This window comes from Montipora capricornis, chromosome 13 (genome assembly GCF_036669925.1).
Source record: "Montipora capricornis isolate CH-2021 chromosome 13, ASM3666992v2, whole genome shotgun sequence".
Lineage (NCBI taxonomy): Eukaryota > Metazoa > Cnidaria > Anthozoa > Scleractinia > Acroporidae > Montipora > Montipora capricornis.
This window is the reverse complement of record NC_090895.1, coordinates 28,729,911-28,745,942: the sequence shown is the minus strand read 5'-3', so window position 1 is coordinate 28,745,942 and position 16,032 is coordinate 28,729,911. Positions and strand designations below refer to the sequence as shown.

General features: G+C 38.1%; 1 protein-coding gene across 2 annotated transcripts in view; it reads right to left on the bottom strand.

Annotated features, from left to right (window-relative positions):
* Positions 1 to 3,277: 3,277 nt before the first annotated feature.
* Positions 3,278 to 16,032, bottom strand: part of LOC138028441 (dnaJ homolog subfamily C member 3-like) — a 14,020-nt gene continuing 1,265 nt past the window's right edge. For both annotated transcript variants that reach the window (XM_068875983.1, XM_068875984.1), the window contains exons 3-16: positions 15,209 to 15,333; positions 14,521 to 14,595; positions 13,803 to 13,841; positions 12,357 to 12,461; positions 11,784 to 11,872; positions 8,745 to 8,837; positions 7,549 to 7,609; positions 7,250 to 7,308; positions 7,009 to 7,114; positions 6,520 to 6,640; positions 6,269 to 6,318; positions 5,313 to 5,395; positions 4,759 to 4,904; positions 3,278 to 4,265 (exon numbers count right to left, since the gene is read on the bottom strand). In XM_068875983.1, coding sequence (XP_068732084.1) covers positions 4,135 to 4,265; positions 4,759 to 4,904; positions 5,313 to 5,395; positions 6,269 to 6,318; positions 6,520 to 6,640; positions 7,009 to 7,114; positions 7,250 to 7,308; positions 7,549 to 7,609; positions 8,745 to 8,837; positions 11,784 to 11,872; positions 12,357 to 12,461; positions 13,803 to 13,841; positions 14,521 to 14,595; positions 15,209 to 15,333 — 1,283 coding nt within the window. In that variant the 3' untranslated portion in view covers positions 3,278 to 4,134. The remainder of the gene's footprint in view (positions 4,266 to 4,758; positions 4,905 to 5,312; positions 5,396 to 6,268; positions 6,319 to 6,519; positions 6,641 to 7,008; positions 7,115 to 7,249; positions 7,309 to 7,548; positions 7,610 to 8,744; positions 8,838 to 11,783; positions 11,873 to 12,356; positions 12,462 to 13,802; positions 13,842 to 14,520; positions 14,596 to 15,208; positions 15,334 to 16,032) is intronic.

Here is a 16,032-nt window from a genome sequence, read left to right as displayed (position 1 = left end):
TTTGGCACCCAGTACTTCCTGGTCAACTGCGTAGCAACGTTGGATGGGATTTTCCCGCTAAAAAAGCTGAGATGTGTCGGCGAAGGACAGCTTGAGCCCTGAGAACAAAAGGTAATAAATGCACTGAAATCCTGTTGCTTATTTGTATAATTAATTAACGCAACGGTTATCAGAGTAGCTCGTTTGTCTCTTTAATCACAAACCACTTGCCTCACATTTTGATTTTATTCCTTTTTACAGAACGTGTCTCGCCGGATCGGACAGCACAGATGAGGATGATGAAATTTATGTTCGGGCGCCACTGTGCGGGGAGATGATCATGAGCTTGATGTATTAATGGAAGTGATTTATATTTTTGCATTTTGACGTTTGTTCTTCTTTAGAGTGTTTGTAAAAGCATGCACGAAACTCTCTTTCGACGACAGGTGAGCATATTATTTGCTTTGATTACGAGATTGTTCAGCATAAGGCGGTGACTATTGAAGACTATTCGTCACTATTCGCGACTATTCGTCACTATTCGTCACTATTCGCCACTATTCGCACTGTTCGTACTATTAGCTATTCGCGACTATTCGCTGTTCGCTATTCGCGACTATTCGCTATTCGCTATTCGGGTTTTCCAGACACCCCAGTAGCGGGTTTATATGTACATGGCAGAAATCAAGATGGATGATGGATTAAGAACCTTCGCTGATCAACAGCATCACTCACTCACCCACCCAGCTCAGAGATTTTTCTCTGTCCTTGTCTGTCCTTGGGGGAGCACACAAATAAGTTTCTGATGCTGTTGATCAGCGAAGGTTCTTAATCCGTTATCCATCACGTCTACAATAGCGTAAGGCCTCACTTGATTTCTGTCACTTTCCACTCCCTTTTCGACTTGAAAACGTCATTGCAGACAATTCTGTTTCCACGTTGGCTGTCTTGTACTCAAAAAGAAAAACGAGACTGACATAAATTGATAATTCTCAGCAAATATCTGTGAAACAATAAGAAGTTCAAACCACCTTATTCCACAAAGCAGGCACACAACCATGAACAAAACGCACAAAAAGATACATAAGTAAAGTCTGCTTACGAGCCAGTGGCCCAACACGCCGGAGCCTATCCCCGGTTTCCGTAGCATGAAGTGACTAGGAGTATTTTTACTTCCCCCTGGACGGGATGCTAGTCCATCACAGGGATACCACCAGCATTAGATTCGCCGGTACCCATTTACACCTGGGTGGAGAGAGGCACCGTGAGAGTAAAGTGCCTTGCCCAAGAACACAACACAATGTCCCCGGCCAGGGCCCTGAACCCGAACCACCCGCTCCGGAGTCGAGCACACTAACCATGAGGCCACCGCGCCTACCACAAAAAGATACATAAGAAAAGTTTTTTTCCTTGATGCAAATCACAACAAAAAAATGTTTCCTTCTCTATTTTTAATTGTGATTACAATGGAGAGACAAACGTTTGCAAAACATACTTTCGTCAGTGGCAGAGTCAAAGGACACTTTGAATGAGTGTCATGTGACTCTGAAGGATCGATCCAGGACTCTAGGTCTTTCTGAAAGCTGGTGGCTTTCCTGGTATCCTGGTTCACGCTTCGCGCACCCTGCGAACATAACCTCTCTAAAATTTAACATAGGCTCTGTTGGCAGAGTGCGTTTCGGGTTGCACTGAAATAAAACCGTGGTTGTTTACTTCCACCTGACGCACACCTTGCCTCGAAAGTTGAAGTCGCTTTTATTCAACATAGTAAAGAGATTATCATCAAGTTTACGAGAAATGGCAAAAGTAAAATAGCGTGAACCTTGTCATTTTAGTTTAACGCGAGTTACCTCACCCAAAACTCAGTTAGTCTTGTGTCTGATATCAACAAAACAGAAAAGACCATTTCCGAGTTCATGTCTGCCTTCCGCCTTCAAAGTGAGTCTAAGTGCGAAGTTTTTGTTTTGAAAATTAGTTTTCATTCATATGTTAAAGTAGAACTAATTAGCATCACAAAAACTTTGCTCTTAGCCTCGCCTTGAAGAGGAGGCAGACATGAACTCGGAAATGGCCTATAGATTAGCAAAAGGCGCTTTCCAAAAGAAAAAGCTAGGAAATGGTATTGAGTAATTTTGAGAGTTTTAATAAAGCGGTCTTGCGTGGCCACCTGATTTCAAGCAGGTGCGTGCTCAAGAAAATCGCGAGATTTGAAGGATTTTAAACATGAATCGCTTCATTTGGCCTTGAATAACTTACCGGAAAAGGTTTGGTGCATTTTGTCTTCAACAAGTACCTTTTTATCTATAAGAAGAGAAGGAAGAAAATCTCATGTACGTGGACTAAAACGAGAAACTACTTTCACGTGGAAACGGCTATGGCGACTGGCGAACTTGGGAAATGGCGGGAAAATCGTGGTCACGTGGTCAATTTTGCCGACTGAGACTCCTTTCTTTCCAGTCCCTCTGACAATAGTTTCGAATTTAAACCTACAGGAACACGAATCAGGGTAAAACTGAGGGAACTGAAAGACGTTAAAGTAACCGAAGACGATGACAACCGCATGCAAGACCATCGAGATACAAGTGCGACAGGGCGACACTTTTTGAGGCCAGGTGTAATAAGCAAATACTCAGAGGCCGGAGCAATTAATTAAAGTTCAAAATAACGTAAAAGGCGTTGACGCTATGGTTGGAGTTCGTTTGCGTTCTTTAGCAAGGATGATAGCGATGAGGAGGACGAGAACGCCGATGATGATGGTGATGATATACATCACTTTATTGAAGTCTACAGCTTACCTAGCTGAGCAGACGAGAGAAACAAGGGTGCACAACAACCCTAGCTAAAATATGGAAGGAACTAGATCCTGAGATCTTCGACGACCCTAACCACTCGATCACACTGCCTTCCAAGAATCCCAAAGAATGCAAAGGGACTCAGCACTAACTAAGTGGAAAACGCATTTGCAAATCAATGCCTTCCGTTTGACGCAAAAAAAAAACAAGGAGAGAGAGAACGAGCTGTTGGATACTCTTCGCTTTACTGACATCCTTAGATAACACAAGTTGGCGTAAGATCGTTTGCCCTGAGCAGTCGTCTTCTAATCAGCAAACGTATCGAGAACTAAACAAACGTTCCCAGGGCAGCGATTTGCTTGGTCGGCGTTTACACGAACAATAACAACTGTCCGCTTCAACGTATACTCGATGGTGTCCTAAAATGATGCACAGAGACGCTGCGTTCTTAACGTAACGATACCTAGAAGCCAAACCGAGGCAAGATAACAGTAAAAAACAACAGATAATATTGTTGTATAATTTTATTCTAAAATACCAGAAAATGACATGGATTTTTACAGCTATAAATACACGCCCAATACCATAGAGTTAAGACCAAAACATGGCCTTGTCGGCTTCGATGCCTTCTGTCCCGGCAGCAAAATGACAAGACCACCAAACATTGGATGAAAACCTATGGACTCCATCAAGAAAGGTCGAATTTAGTTTGTTCAAAGATACACCCATTGTAAACTCTAGAACTCTACCAGAAGTCTGTAATTTCAGTGGCTACTGGGGTTAGTTTCTTATGAGTGCTGCATTGGTTGGGTGCCTGAAGAACACAAACCTGGTAGGATCAACTAAGTCGTCATTCTCAATAAGTGCCTACTTGCCAGTATTTGAAATTGTGAGAAGTTACATGCTAATAATTCTTGTGAGTCAAAGGATAACAAAACTGACGTGTCCGGTGTTAGACTTCGGACAAAACGAATTGCGAAGGTTGAACGCTTGAAACGTCGGCGTCCAGAATCCTTCCACGGCGACAAAATTACTTTTATCAACTCAGTTAATGCTAACAAGTTTGGCATTGAGCAGCTATTACCTGCGTGTCGTGAACCAAAGCCGAACGCTACCACAGTTACTTTGGCCACTGATAACAGAGAGACTGGCGATCAAATGAAACAATCACGACGGGAAATTTCTTTGAAACGAGCAATAAATTAATTTTGGTGGAATTTTATAGGTTAAAAAATGGGACGAGATTTTTTAGCCAATCACTGGGCGTTGTGATGCCAAACCAAACCAAGTTCGAATTCCCACTGTTTGTCAGGAACTAAGAGTGTTCATTTCAATAAGAAATATAAACTATCATAATTAAGTCTCAATTAAAGTGAAATTTAAATTGAAATCCTTCTCCGAATGGAAATCCGCCCTGTTGCCATGGATTGCCTCCACCTTGCTGAGCTTCAGGGTCGAGAGGATCCTCGCCATTATCATATTTTTGGCGTTTTTCTGTGTGATAAAAAAATACACCAAAATGAAAAAAAAGTTTAATTTCATTTAATTTTTCCAAGCCAAGCACGCGAAAAGGCAACTCACCTCTATTCCCCCACCCTTATCCAGCCGGATTTATAGACCTTATTCATAAATGGCGGTCAACTTATAATTCTTTTGCCGAAGTGCAAATTAGCCTACTAAGCCTCGATACCATACAGTGAATTGAAAAGAAAAACTGAGGCTTGGTAGGCTAATTTGCACGTGGACAAAAGAATTATAAATGTGACCGCCATTTATGAATAAGGTCTATTACATGGCTGGTGTTTCTGGCTGATAGAAAGCGCGTTCTAAATGGCTAAGAGCAGCTACGCTCTAAGGCATTATTCTCCCGTACTGCCCAAGGCCTATCTGTATTGACCTCGCTATCGCTCGGTCAATACGGCAAGGCCTCAGTTTGAGATTTTGCTGTAACGACCTCACTCTCGGTTATTAAGTAGTTAATACTAACCAGGGTCCGATAGCACTTCCTTGGCTGCAGCGATATCAATAAACATTTTCTCGGCTTTTTTCTTATCTTCTCCTTTATATTGATCAGGATGCCATTGCACGGCAAGCTTTCTATAGGATTTCAATATTTCTTTCTTTGTGGCTGTCCTGAAGAAGAAAACCAAGTATCTGGTCAGCTTGTAATTATGGGTTATTATTATAATTGGTACATATAGATAGAGCGGTTTTCAAATGAGCGAGGTAAAACCAAAACCAAAGAAATTACTTTGGCCAATCAAAAAGGACGGACACAATCCAGTAAACCAATCAAAACTCGAAGTAATTACACGTAGCCGACACAAAGCGCGGGAAAATGTGCACGCGCGAGCTACGATTGGTTTTGGTTTCACTTCTGGTTGGTTGAAAAAGTGGCGCAAGAACTTTGAACCAATCACTGAGTGAAGTAATCATAAACCAAAATAAATTATCTAATTACTTTCGACACTCAATTGAAAACCACTCTAACCACTCAAACTAGATCAAACATGGAAAAACGTCCATGAAAAAAGGTATTACCTTTTCAGTCCTAATATTTTATAATAGTCGCGTTTCTTTGACTGTTTTTGTAGTTTCAGAGCTCTGTCGAGTCCTTCCTGGACCTATAATGAGATCAAACGTTAGTCATCTCAACGCTGAGCGCAAAGGACTAAACATCGTTGAATGCTACAAGTCGGGTGCCTTTTGCTGTAATTGTGCAACAAGGTTGGAGCACACGTCAAAAACACTTATCTTCCACCAGTGCGCCCTGGGTTAGATTTCCGGATTCATTGTTCTATGTGGGTTAAGCGGTAACCTGTGGTTTTGCGTACAATGAGGTTGATTCGCCTGAACAAGTGAAGTCGATTAGCTACAACAAGTTGCAAAATTGTTGAGACACTCCCGTTAAAAAACACCTTTTCTAGCTTCCAATACCCGCCGTATCCAGAATTCCAACCTTTCCCACTTCCCCCTTCCCTCTCCCTCTTTCAATGTTGACTGTTTAAGTTTTCAGCATTTTTTTGTACTGCTACCAACATTGATAAGGAGGGGGAGGGGGGGGGAAGGGAGGTTGCAGTGTGAGAGATAATAGGTACGTTAATAATGCCCCAAGAAGGTGAGGTGTCTTCACTCGTTGTAGGAAAGGCGAATCGACTTATGTGGAGGCGAATAGACTTGCAGGGGAAACGACCAACATCCGGTTCAGGTCGTTTGTCCTCCACTCAGTTCCCGTACTCCTGTTAACCCATTTTCACTACTCTTATTATTAAACACATTCCTCAAAAAGAGTAGGGACAGAAGTTCCTGATGTTGATGTCTCCCTAATTCTTTCCAGCAAAATGTGGCTGACTTGGCAGTGAGGTATCTAAAAAGCCAACACCATTTAACATCTGCCCAATGCTGGGTCAACCATGTTGGGTCTTTTTGCGGTCATTTGCAAACAGTACTACCACTGTATTTGAGCAAATACAGAAATAAGATGTTGATCAGCCTACCTTATGTAAGTGTTCGTTGATATTTTTTGCTCTCTGGTAATCATTTACAGCTGCAGAGAAGACAAAGCAATCACTCAAACTAGATAAAATCTTGCACTATTAACTCTTGATTAATTACAAGTACATAAACTTGAGAATTGCGATTGGTTTTGTGCACTGAAAGGTAAAGACATTCCCCATCCATGTACAGAAATTTCCAAATCTCTCATACATAGCATATTTTGTGAGTGAGAAACAATATTGTGACTTGCCTTCATCATACATTTCATTGAGTATATGTGCCTCAGCTTTGTCGCAAAGTGCATCAACATCATTTTCATCAAGTTTTAATGCTTCATTGCACTGTTTAATAGCATCATTGGGATTCTGAAGCTAAAAAAACAATTGGAAAAGTTGAGAAACAGCTGCACTCTAAGGTGGCTTTCAGACAAAAATTCACTTTAGAGCTCATGTCTGCTTGTTGTCATCATCACTGTCATCCTCATCAGTCTTTTTATTATAATAATAATCATCATCATTTTCCTCCTCCTCTTCCTCGACATTATTATCATCAACATCATATTGTCGTCGTCGTCATCATCGATGCCGTCATCATCATCATCACGATCATCATCATCACTATTACCATCACCATCGCCACCACCACCGCCATCGTCACCAGCATCATCATCATCGTCATTGCTTTTTCTGATTTAATTGAAGTTTCTAGAATCACTTCCAAAAAGACAATAAACATTTACCTTGAGATAGCAGTGACACATCTGTCGTCTTATTTTATTTAGAAGTGACGGCACTTGGGACTCTGTTTTCAGTGCTTGTTTTAATTTAGATAAGGCTTCTTCGTAACTGCAAAAATACAAAAGAGTTGATGGCGCAAAAATGATGAGGAAAAACAAACAATAACTGCAAATTAATTTTCAAATAACATTAAATCTACTAAACAAAGTAAATCACAACATACAATTTTAGGGTTATACTTACTCGCCCTGGTTTATTAAGTCTTGAGAAGAACCCATTTGTTTATTCAGTTTTTTCATTTTCTACAAGAAACATCAAAACGTTTTACTTTTTACAATACAACAAATCAAAAGGTCAAACAGCTTCGAAATAAGTAAAAAATATTATTCTGTAATTTTGAAACCAGAAATCACTTTAAACACAGTCATCCTGATCCATTTAATAATGGGGAAGAAATTAATAATATTATTGTTATTATTAATGCTACTCTTGTAGTCACAATGACAACCAGGAAATTCTTCACATTGAAAAGCGGGAATTACCTTATAGAAAGGATAGCAATCCTTGTGTTCTGGATCTAGTTTAAGACATTCTCGAATTTCCCTGTGAAGTAATCATAAAACATGAATGCAAGTTGTATGTGTTCCTTTTTATTGGAGGGTAATGGATGGAATATAACCTTACTCTAGCTTTGACAACAGCCCCTCACTCTCCCACCCCTCTCTGCATAACTCTCAGTCATCACCTCTTTTTCACACTCCTTTTACTTGTGACACTTCTTATTTAAGAACAGCGTATCGTTTTTTTGGGAAAGGGGGGTGGGGGGGTTCGCAATTTAGCTGCGCATACGTAAGAATTTTTTGGCTCATAGACAAAACCCATGTTCTCCTCTTAAATTAGAGGCAATCGTGATGACCACTAAACCACAGATGACTACGCGACAGATTAACAGGGAAATGGTGATCAAGAATTGTGTGCGTGACCGGAAACAAGTTTTCGTGTTTTTGTCGCATGCAATACAATATCCGGTAATAGTATGACTCGGTAACACATCTTACCGGGCTATTTTTCCCAGTATTGTTTAAAGAGGTGAGAAATATTTTGAAATACCATGGAAGAAACTTGTAAAGCATCTGTTTACGGGTTTCGATTGGAGTCAACGCCTTTACCAACAGTTTTAAATGTGAAAAACTATTCTATGTGGACTTTGGACATCATACTACGGAATTGTACTGGCTATTGAACAAGATATCTGTAACATAAAAAAGTGTGAATTTTAAGGGAAATTGGCTAAAATTCCTTCGAAAAAAAAGTGTAGGCTACCCATATGTCTTTATTCTCGTGGCATTTTGTTTCAAAAGTTAGCCAATCAAAATTCCCATATTCAAATTGACAGTTTCCCCTTGATGCAAGTTTGCACAATTTTGTTAACCTAGTCATTCACACTCACTAATACACAACTACATGGGTATGCTACACTCTTAATGGTCAAGCTTAACAAGCAGTCTGTTAGAAGGAAAACAATGTTGCAAATGAATAGTTTCAGTTTAATCTATCTCTTACTATACGATACATAAAAGCCAGATGGCAATATTAATTTTGTTTTGTTGCACTCTGAAATATTGCATGAAAAAATCAACGTCTATGTCTTTGAAATGTTGTGCGAAAAGTCCATAAAAAAGGGGAACACAAGATCAAATTACATGTACAAAGGTTGGGAAATATCAAAATCACAAACCTCAAGGCATCTTCTAATTCGCCCATATCATAATGGAGTTCGCTAAGCTGAAGATATGCTCCTGTGTTATCACTTACTAATTTTGTTGTAGGTCTAAAAAAAATAATGAGCATCAAGAGAATAAAAGACTTGTATTAATAATTAGGGAGGGGGGGGAGTGGGGGAAGGGGGCTATTAATAATTTACAGAAAGACAATGGTTGCTAAGGAAGCTTTTTAGTCAAGAGCCCTTTGAAAAGGTTGCATGGAGATAACTTTTTCCATGGAAATCTAACATCACTTGAATCAGAAGGAGCATGCGTAACTAGTCCCAGTCCCCTACCATGCGTTTCATTGAAAAACAAGTAAAAACTTCCAGGAAATGAAAGGAAGAGGTGGTTTTTCACCAGTTGATGGGAACCATCCCATCATTTTTCTTAAACTGAAGCATGAAATTTCTATTTGGACAAAAAATGGAACTGATATTTTGAAAGTGTATTAAACAAGAGCCTTATGACATCATAATTTTTTTGAGAAATATTTTTTTTAAATCCATGCTACAGATTTTATGTTACAATGTTCTTATACTGTTGCGTTAAACAATAATATTGTGTTTTTAGGCATTTTCTGTTTGGTCAGGTGATTTACTAATGGTTGTGAGTCAAACCAGACAAAGAAACGTTAAATGAGCACACTTGGCAAAAAAGGATAACTGTAGAGTTAGAGGGACTCAAGAAATGACTTTTTGAAGAGATCCATAGCAATGGTTTGGTAGTTACGAGCCACCCCCACAAGATGGCATGCAGTAATCTCCCGAACTTCTTACAAACAGTTGGATTATGCTTTCCAATATAATTTGGCAATGTAAAAGAACATTACCTTTTAACCTTGCTGAGGTCCTTTTAAAGTTGTAGTAAAATATCAAACATTATCCCAAAAAAATACATTCATGTGACGTTTCTTTTCTTGCACTCAAGTTTTCCTCTTTTGTACTAAAAATATTTTCAATTTAATCAACTCTATTTTGATGTCATTTCATTGATTTACTGTATAGTTTTCCTCCAAAATAATTATTAGTAGAGTACTTTTAAATAAACTTGAAACTTAAATAAAGTGATACCTTAAAATAATAATAATAATGGAAACTTTATTTAACTTTATTTGTCTTCGAATACAGTTGTAAATCTCTCTACGTATAGGGAATTAACAACTGGCTACTTGAAACTGAGTGATATACTTGTATACTGTATTTACAAATGAATAGAAAAAAAAAATGTATATATATATATTACAGTTTTATTAAGTCTGGGCTATCCCAAGTCTTATTTCTACGACAGAATATAAAATATGTTGCTCTAATGGCTAGAATTTTTTTGATTATATACTGTTGTTGCGTTTTGTCAATGCCAATGTCATGATGAGTAGCACAATCATGATGTACATTTGTGTAACATAGTGAAATTTCACAAAATTTTTCATACTGTCATAAAATTTGATGAAAATGAACCTAACACAATCAAATAACCTCTTAAGCTGATATCTTAATGTAAAATGTAATTTTTTGTACTGATGGAGCAATTTTCAATTTACCCATGATCCCTTGCGGGCATGGTTATCTCTTCATTTTGCCTAGATTGAGCTTATAAACTGTGTTAAAAGACCTGAGTTATTCTTATTTTTAACTTTTGACATTACAGAGATGTTAATTGCTTGATTCGCAATTGTGAAATTCCCGCGAAATTTTCCACGTGGATTGCAAAACACAGGGCAAAAATCGGCTCAAGTCCGGAAAAAACCGGTTTAACTGGATAAAAACAAGTTAAGGCCTGGTAGCAAAGCTTGTTTATCACTATTGGTTCTGAGGGAACGTTTGGGAACGTGTCGAAACGTTGTAATGGCAGATCTGCAAGGGGAAAGCGATCAAAGTGTACTTTTGGTTCGTTCGCGCTCTCAAAGTCAAGAAGTGTTTCAGACTCACAAAGAGGTCTCATTCTTTCACAATTTGAATTGGTTCTTTCTGAGCTTTGGCGTGTAATTTGTACGTGAAATGAGCATTCTGTTTTTCTTTGGATTTCGTAATGTGAGCTTGGACACGCAAGATACAGAGGACATTTCACGAAGCTGTGCTTCGGTCCTAAAGCAAATTGTAATGGCGGACGATTTGTTTCAGACTGAGAAAAAATGCTCTGGCTTCTCGTGTGCTGAGAAATTTTTGGTGAAACTTTCTCCAAAGCAACTACCACAAATGAGCATTCTCGAACCATACTTAATTCTGCCTAACCACAAAACATTCGAAGGTTACAGCCGCAAATTGTAAAAACAGCACCGAAGATTTTAGGAGCGTGACGCTCAAGACTGTTGTGCTTTTCGCCTTCTTTTCTCTCATAGGTGAGAAATTAACCACATTTTTTTTGTTTACTAGTTGCAACATTGTGAATGTGAAATATGTTGTTGATTTCGTTGTGATGAGGAAAGAACAAGCCGTCTAACGAACCTTATTTTGTTTGTCTTGCTCGTTTGCGTGTTACGCGTGACGCGCCATTTTTTGTCCCCAAAGTGAACAACCGAATCCGTTTATTCTAAAGTTAAGCGACCGATTTCGCTAATCTACACAGTAAATGTTCCCTAATATGTAAGAAGTATATCTGCAAAATTTGAGTGGCTAACGCTTTTTACGAGCAGAGATATGACCCGAAGTGTTCGCTCAAGATACTGGTTTCCCAAATGTACATCATGATTGTGCTACTCATCCATTCATCATGTCTAAGAACGTAGAGCATTCGTTGGAGAGAACACCAAGGGAGCTCATGGAAAGGTTTACAAATGTAACACATCTGTAGTTACTTCTCTTGTCTTTGACCCCGTTCATGTATTTTTCTTTTTTGCGTACTGCATTGTTTTTAAGGTTAGATTCGAAACCAACCGTTAGTTCTAGAATATATAGGCACTAAATAATAATAATGATAATAATAATAATAATTATAATAATAATAATAATAATTTATTATTATTATTATTATTATTATTATTATTATTAGTCCTTGAGGGAATGATGGCTTACTTGATATCAGAAATCGCAGCAACGATATCCCCCATTTGTTTATGACAATCTGCTCGCAACATTCTAAGATCAGGATCCCATGGAGCAACCTATAAGAAATTATAAAATTCACCTATGTAAAATTGAGTGTTCTAGCTGCATAAAGTTTTTATTTGTAAAAAGGTGGCAGTTCTTTTGTCATAACTAAAGAAACCGGATTATTTTAATTTTACAGAAAAGTATTAAAAATGTCTTGTAACAATAATATTTTCTTTTTCTGCAAGTTTATATTCATTGTACCGGTATATAAAGACAAAACATCACAACTCAATCATTTTTTACCACGGCTCTTGGATGATCATGTGAAATCTGCATGGGTGATGGCCAAAAGTATTAAGTTCACTAAGTTCATACATACTTTTCATTAAATGAAATTTTTCACTTCTTTATCAGAGGCACATTGTAGTATTTTACATTTTCAAGATCCAGAAGCCATTTTTTGATAAATTGTTCTGCGGATCAATGTAGTTTCCCACCAACATATATTTGTTCTAATGAAAGTGGCAATTCATCAAGATATAACAAAAAAGTTACCTCTATTGCTTTCCCTAGTAGTTCTACTGCAGAAGAATAATCACCCATGTTCATTGCATTTCTGGCATCTAACACATCTCTTCTGATAGGCTCAATTACACTTAACTGAAAGAACAACCACCAGAAGGTTCGATCAGTTGCTGGATTGCGCATTTGAGAATTACGCAATAGGTCATGGGGTTAATGCAGGCCAGACGAACATGTGCTAGTACAATTAAAAGGACAGACATTGATGCCTTTGTAATAATATTATAGCTCATTATTTAACAATGGGTGCATTTGATCGACCCTATTCCAGAATAGGATTATGTGGCGTAATGATTTAAAACAGTATGTCTGGCATTTTGAAGCAACAAGGATAAAGATATGCTTAACTCAATGACCATGGAGTGACTTAACAGATTTTACTCTGTCTAACGCCAGATGATTTTAGTCCTCAAGATGGGGCATCCTATGCGTTTGAGGTGTCAATGGGTTAAAATAGCAATTTAGCAGGTGTTTGACAAGTCTTATTATCTGTAACGTCTGTTGGTACATTGACAGTGAGTCTCATTGACTCATGACTCATGACTCATTGCCCATTTGACTCATAAATCATGGGACCTCACACGAAGTGTCCCTTCAAGTCTAAGCATTTGCTACCTATTTTCAACAATAAGGTATGCGTAATGGTTACCGTTATTTTTAGCTTTGGGTAAATTGGGGGACACTTTTTGCTGTTAATTGTCTGTAATTTCTGAGACATGAGTGATGTTGAAATTGGCGGGAAGAGCAAGGGGACACTTCGTGACGCTTATTGAAATCCGCGTGCATCTAAATAGGGTCAAACCTGGACATATCTGAAGAAGAGGTGAGCTTATGAGGAAGAAGAACAAGAATATAGCAGCCCAAAAGAGCCTATCTTATTGTTCCCTTTTTTTTCACAAAGCTTATAAATAGGAATTTGAGGCGATATCTTTTCCTTACCTTAAAACAATCCTGAGTCTAACCATATTTGGCAATGATTATTAAAGCAACGCACTTTTCTTTTACTCTGAGTTCAGCCAGAATTTAAACAGGTTATGGCAAAATAGGACGATACCTTGCAAACTGTACCAGTACCATAGACGATGGTTTGAGCCCAGGAGTTACGTACCTCAATGGAATTTCACAGTTTGGGAGAAAGTAGTCCTGAGAATGACTGTTGGCAGTGACTGACTTTTTGACAACCAATCACATTACTTTTCTCCCTACCAATCACAACACAGACCAGAGCATCACTACATTCTTTTGAATGTCCAGTGTCATTTAACTCTGAAGATGACATCCACTCAGGTTATACAAACATCAGTCACTACCAAAAGTCCTTTTCAGGACTACCTTCACCCAGACGATCAAATTCCATTGAGGCACGTACCAGTATATTTAAAATAATAATTATTAATAAAAACAGTTCAATGGATTTACCTGTTGGAGTGCCTCAGCATTATCAGGACTTTTACGTAACTGCAAAGTTAAGAAGAAGAAGAATTTTGAATAAAGTGTTCAAGTGAGGCATTACAATACAATACTATAATAATAACTTTTCTTTATACTGGAATTGAAGATAGAAATAGGATGATAATATCTTTTAAAAATTTTACTCCTAGCTTTCGCTGATCTACGGCATCATCAGGGAAGAGGTAAACATTACAGCACAGCACTGTGCTAAAAAATTTTCATATTCCCTGATGATAGCGTAGATTGGCAAAAGCTAGGATTAAGGTTTTCAAAAGCAGCTCAAGACCTCACTCAAACAGTTCATTAATTTATTATTCATCTAAAATATGCTGCTACGGGACAACATCAAATGTCTTTGGAAGAATATTAATGAAATACATTATTTTAAATGACAAAAGGAAGAAATAATCCTCACACTTATCTGGACAATTTCAATTAAACATTTCTTTCCATATTAATTTTATAAAAATACAATGAAGACTGTCACTTTTACATCCGACTCTCTAGCTGGGGGAGAAAATTCACAGTACTGCAAGAAAGGATTCAATAATCTCTATTATAAATCATATCATTTATAATTGCAAGAAATTTAAATTGCAAAATGTCAAGGCCATACTTGAAATGAAAAATCAAAACAATAAATTACATTTTTTCATTGTTACGACTTTTGTCTTTATTAACCTACCACTGCTTCATAATCAATATGTGCTTCATCAAGCCTGCCTTGCTTAAGTAAAACATTTCCTCGCTGAAGTCGTGCCTAGAATGGTGAGCAATGAACTAATTTGAAAAACACTTGGTAAAGTAAATTGTCACACAAATATTGTCTGTGATACCACATACCGTAATGTTTTTACTGTGTAAGCACCCATGTTCATGTAACCATCCACCTCTCTTCTCAGAGAAAAGTTCTTGCACTAGGTATTTTTGTAACCAAATTGAGAGACACTTGAACAGCCATCGTGTTTGTTTTCTTTTTGAAAAGAATCACTGGACCTCTAAATATCTGGCAAAGTTTTTCTTCATGTATATTTGCATTGTCATGGCACCCAGAAATATAAAGAGACCAGTTTCAAATTAAAGAATTAAGCATGAATCAAAGTTGCCAGTCCAGTCCCTGTGCAAAGGTAAGTGCCCACCCACAAAAGTATCTCTTAGGGGTGGGGGATGGAAGCACTTGTGTAGCAAAGTGTCACCAGTGGTAGTTATTAGAAAAACAAAGGATCAATGTGTGTCCACTAAATTTCAACAAGCAAAAATTAAAAGAAGTGATGTCTCCCTTCATTTGAATTGTTCCTTCCTATACGAGCTTTAAATTCTATATTAATTCAGTATCAAACTTAGGTTCTCTTTCATAACTGCAGAATAAGTACCTGGAAAAAGTCTGGTCTCAGCTCCAAAACTCTATCTAAATCTGGCAAAGCTGACTTTGACCGGCCCATCGCAAGTAACACAGTTGCTCTCTTAAAATATGTTAAAAAATTGTCAGGATCACCCTCTGAAAGAAAGTAACATCAAAAGGAACAAGTAAATGAGATTCCAAGTGTTGTAACATGTGATGCTGGTAGTTTTCTCAAGTCTCTAGTTAAAAAGAGGTGTTATAAAAACACAATAATACAAGAGTAAAAATACAATGAAGAATGCAAGTTCAAAAAGATTCAACAGACTAAGCATTCACCACTGGTAACTCCTCCAGCATAACACCAGCCGATGTCAGTGACACCAACCATCTAGTTAAGTCCAAACCGGCCTAAACCGGCCAGACTTAGTATTTTACTCTGTCTAATGCCAGACGATTTTACTCGTCAATGGGGAACCCCTGGGAGTCAAGGGGTTAATCACTCACTGAAAAACTATGTCCCCATTAACCCTTACATGTCCAAATTGGCCTAAACCGGCCAGACTTAATATTTTACTCTGTTTAACGCCAGACGATTTTAATTGTCAATGGGGAACCCCTGGGAGTCAATGGGTTAATCATTCACTGAAAAACTATGTCCCCATTAACCCATGCAACTACAATACTATAATGACAAACTCGACCAGACTGATGATGTGGTCTGCCTATGGCATCTCACAGGGCAAGTTTGAGCAGATCATTCAAAAACTCCCTTTCGACCTAAGAGTAACAGTTCTGGATTTTCCTCTGATGCCAGATGTTCTAACATTACATTGGGGCAACCCATACTGGGGAAAG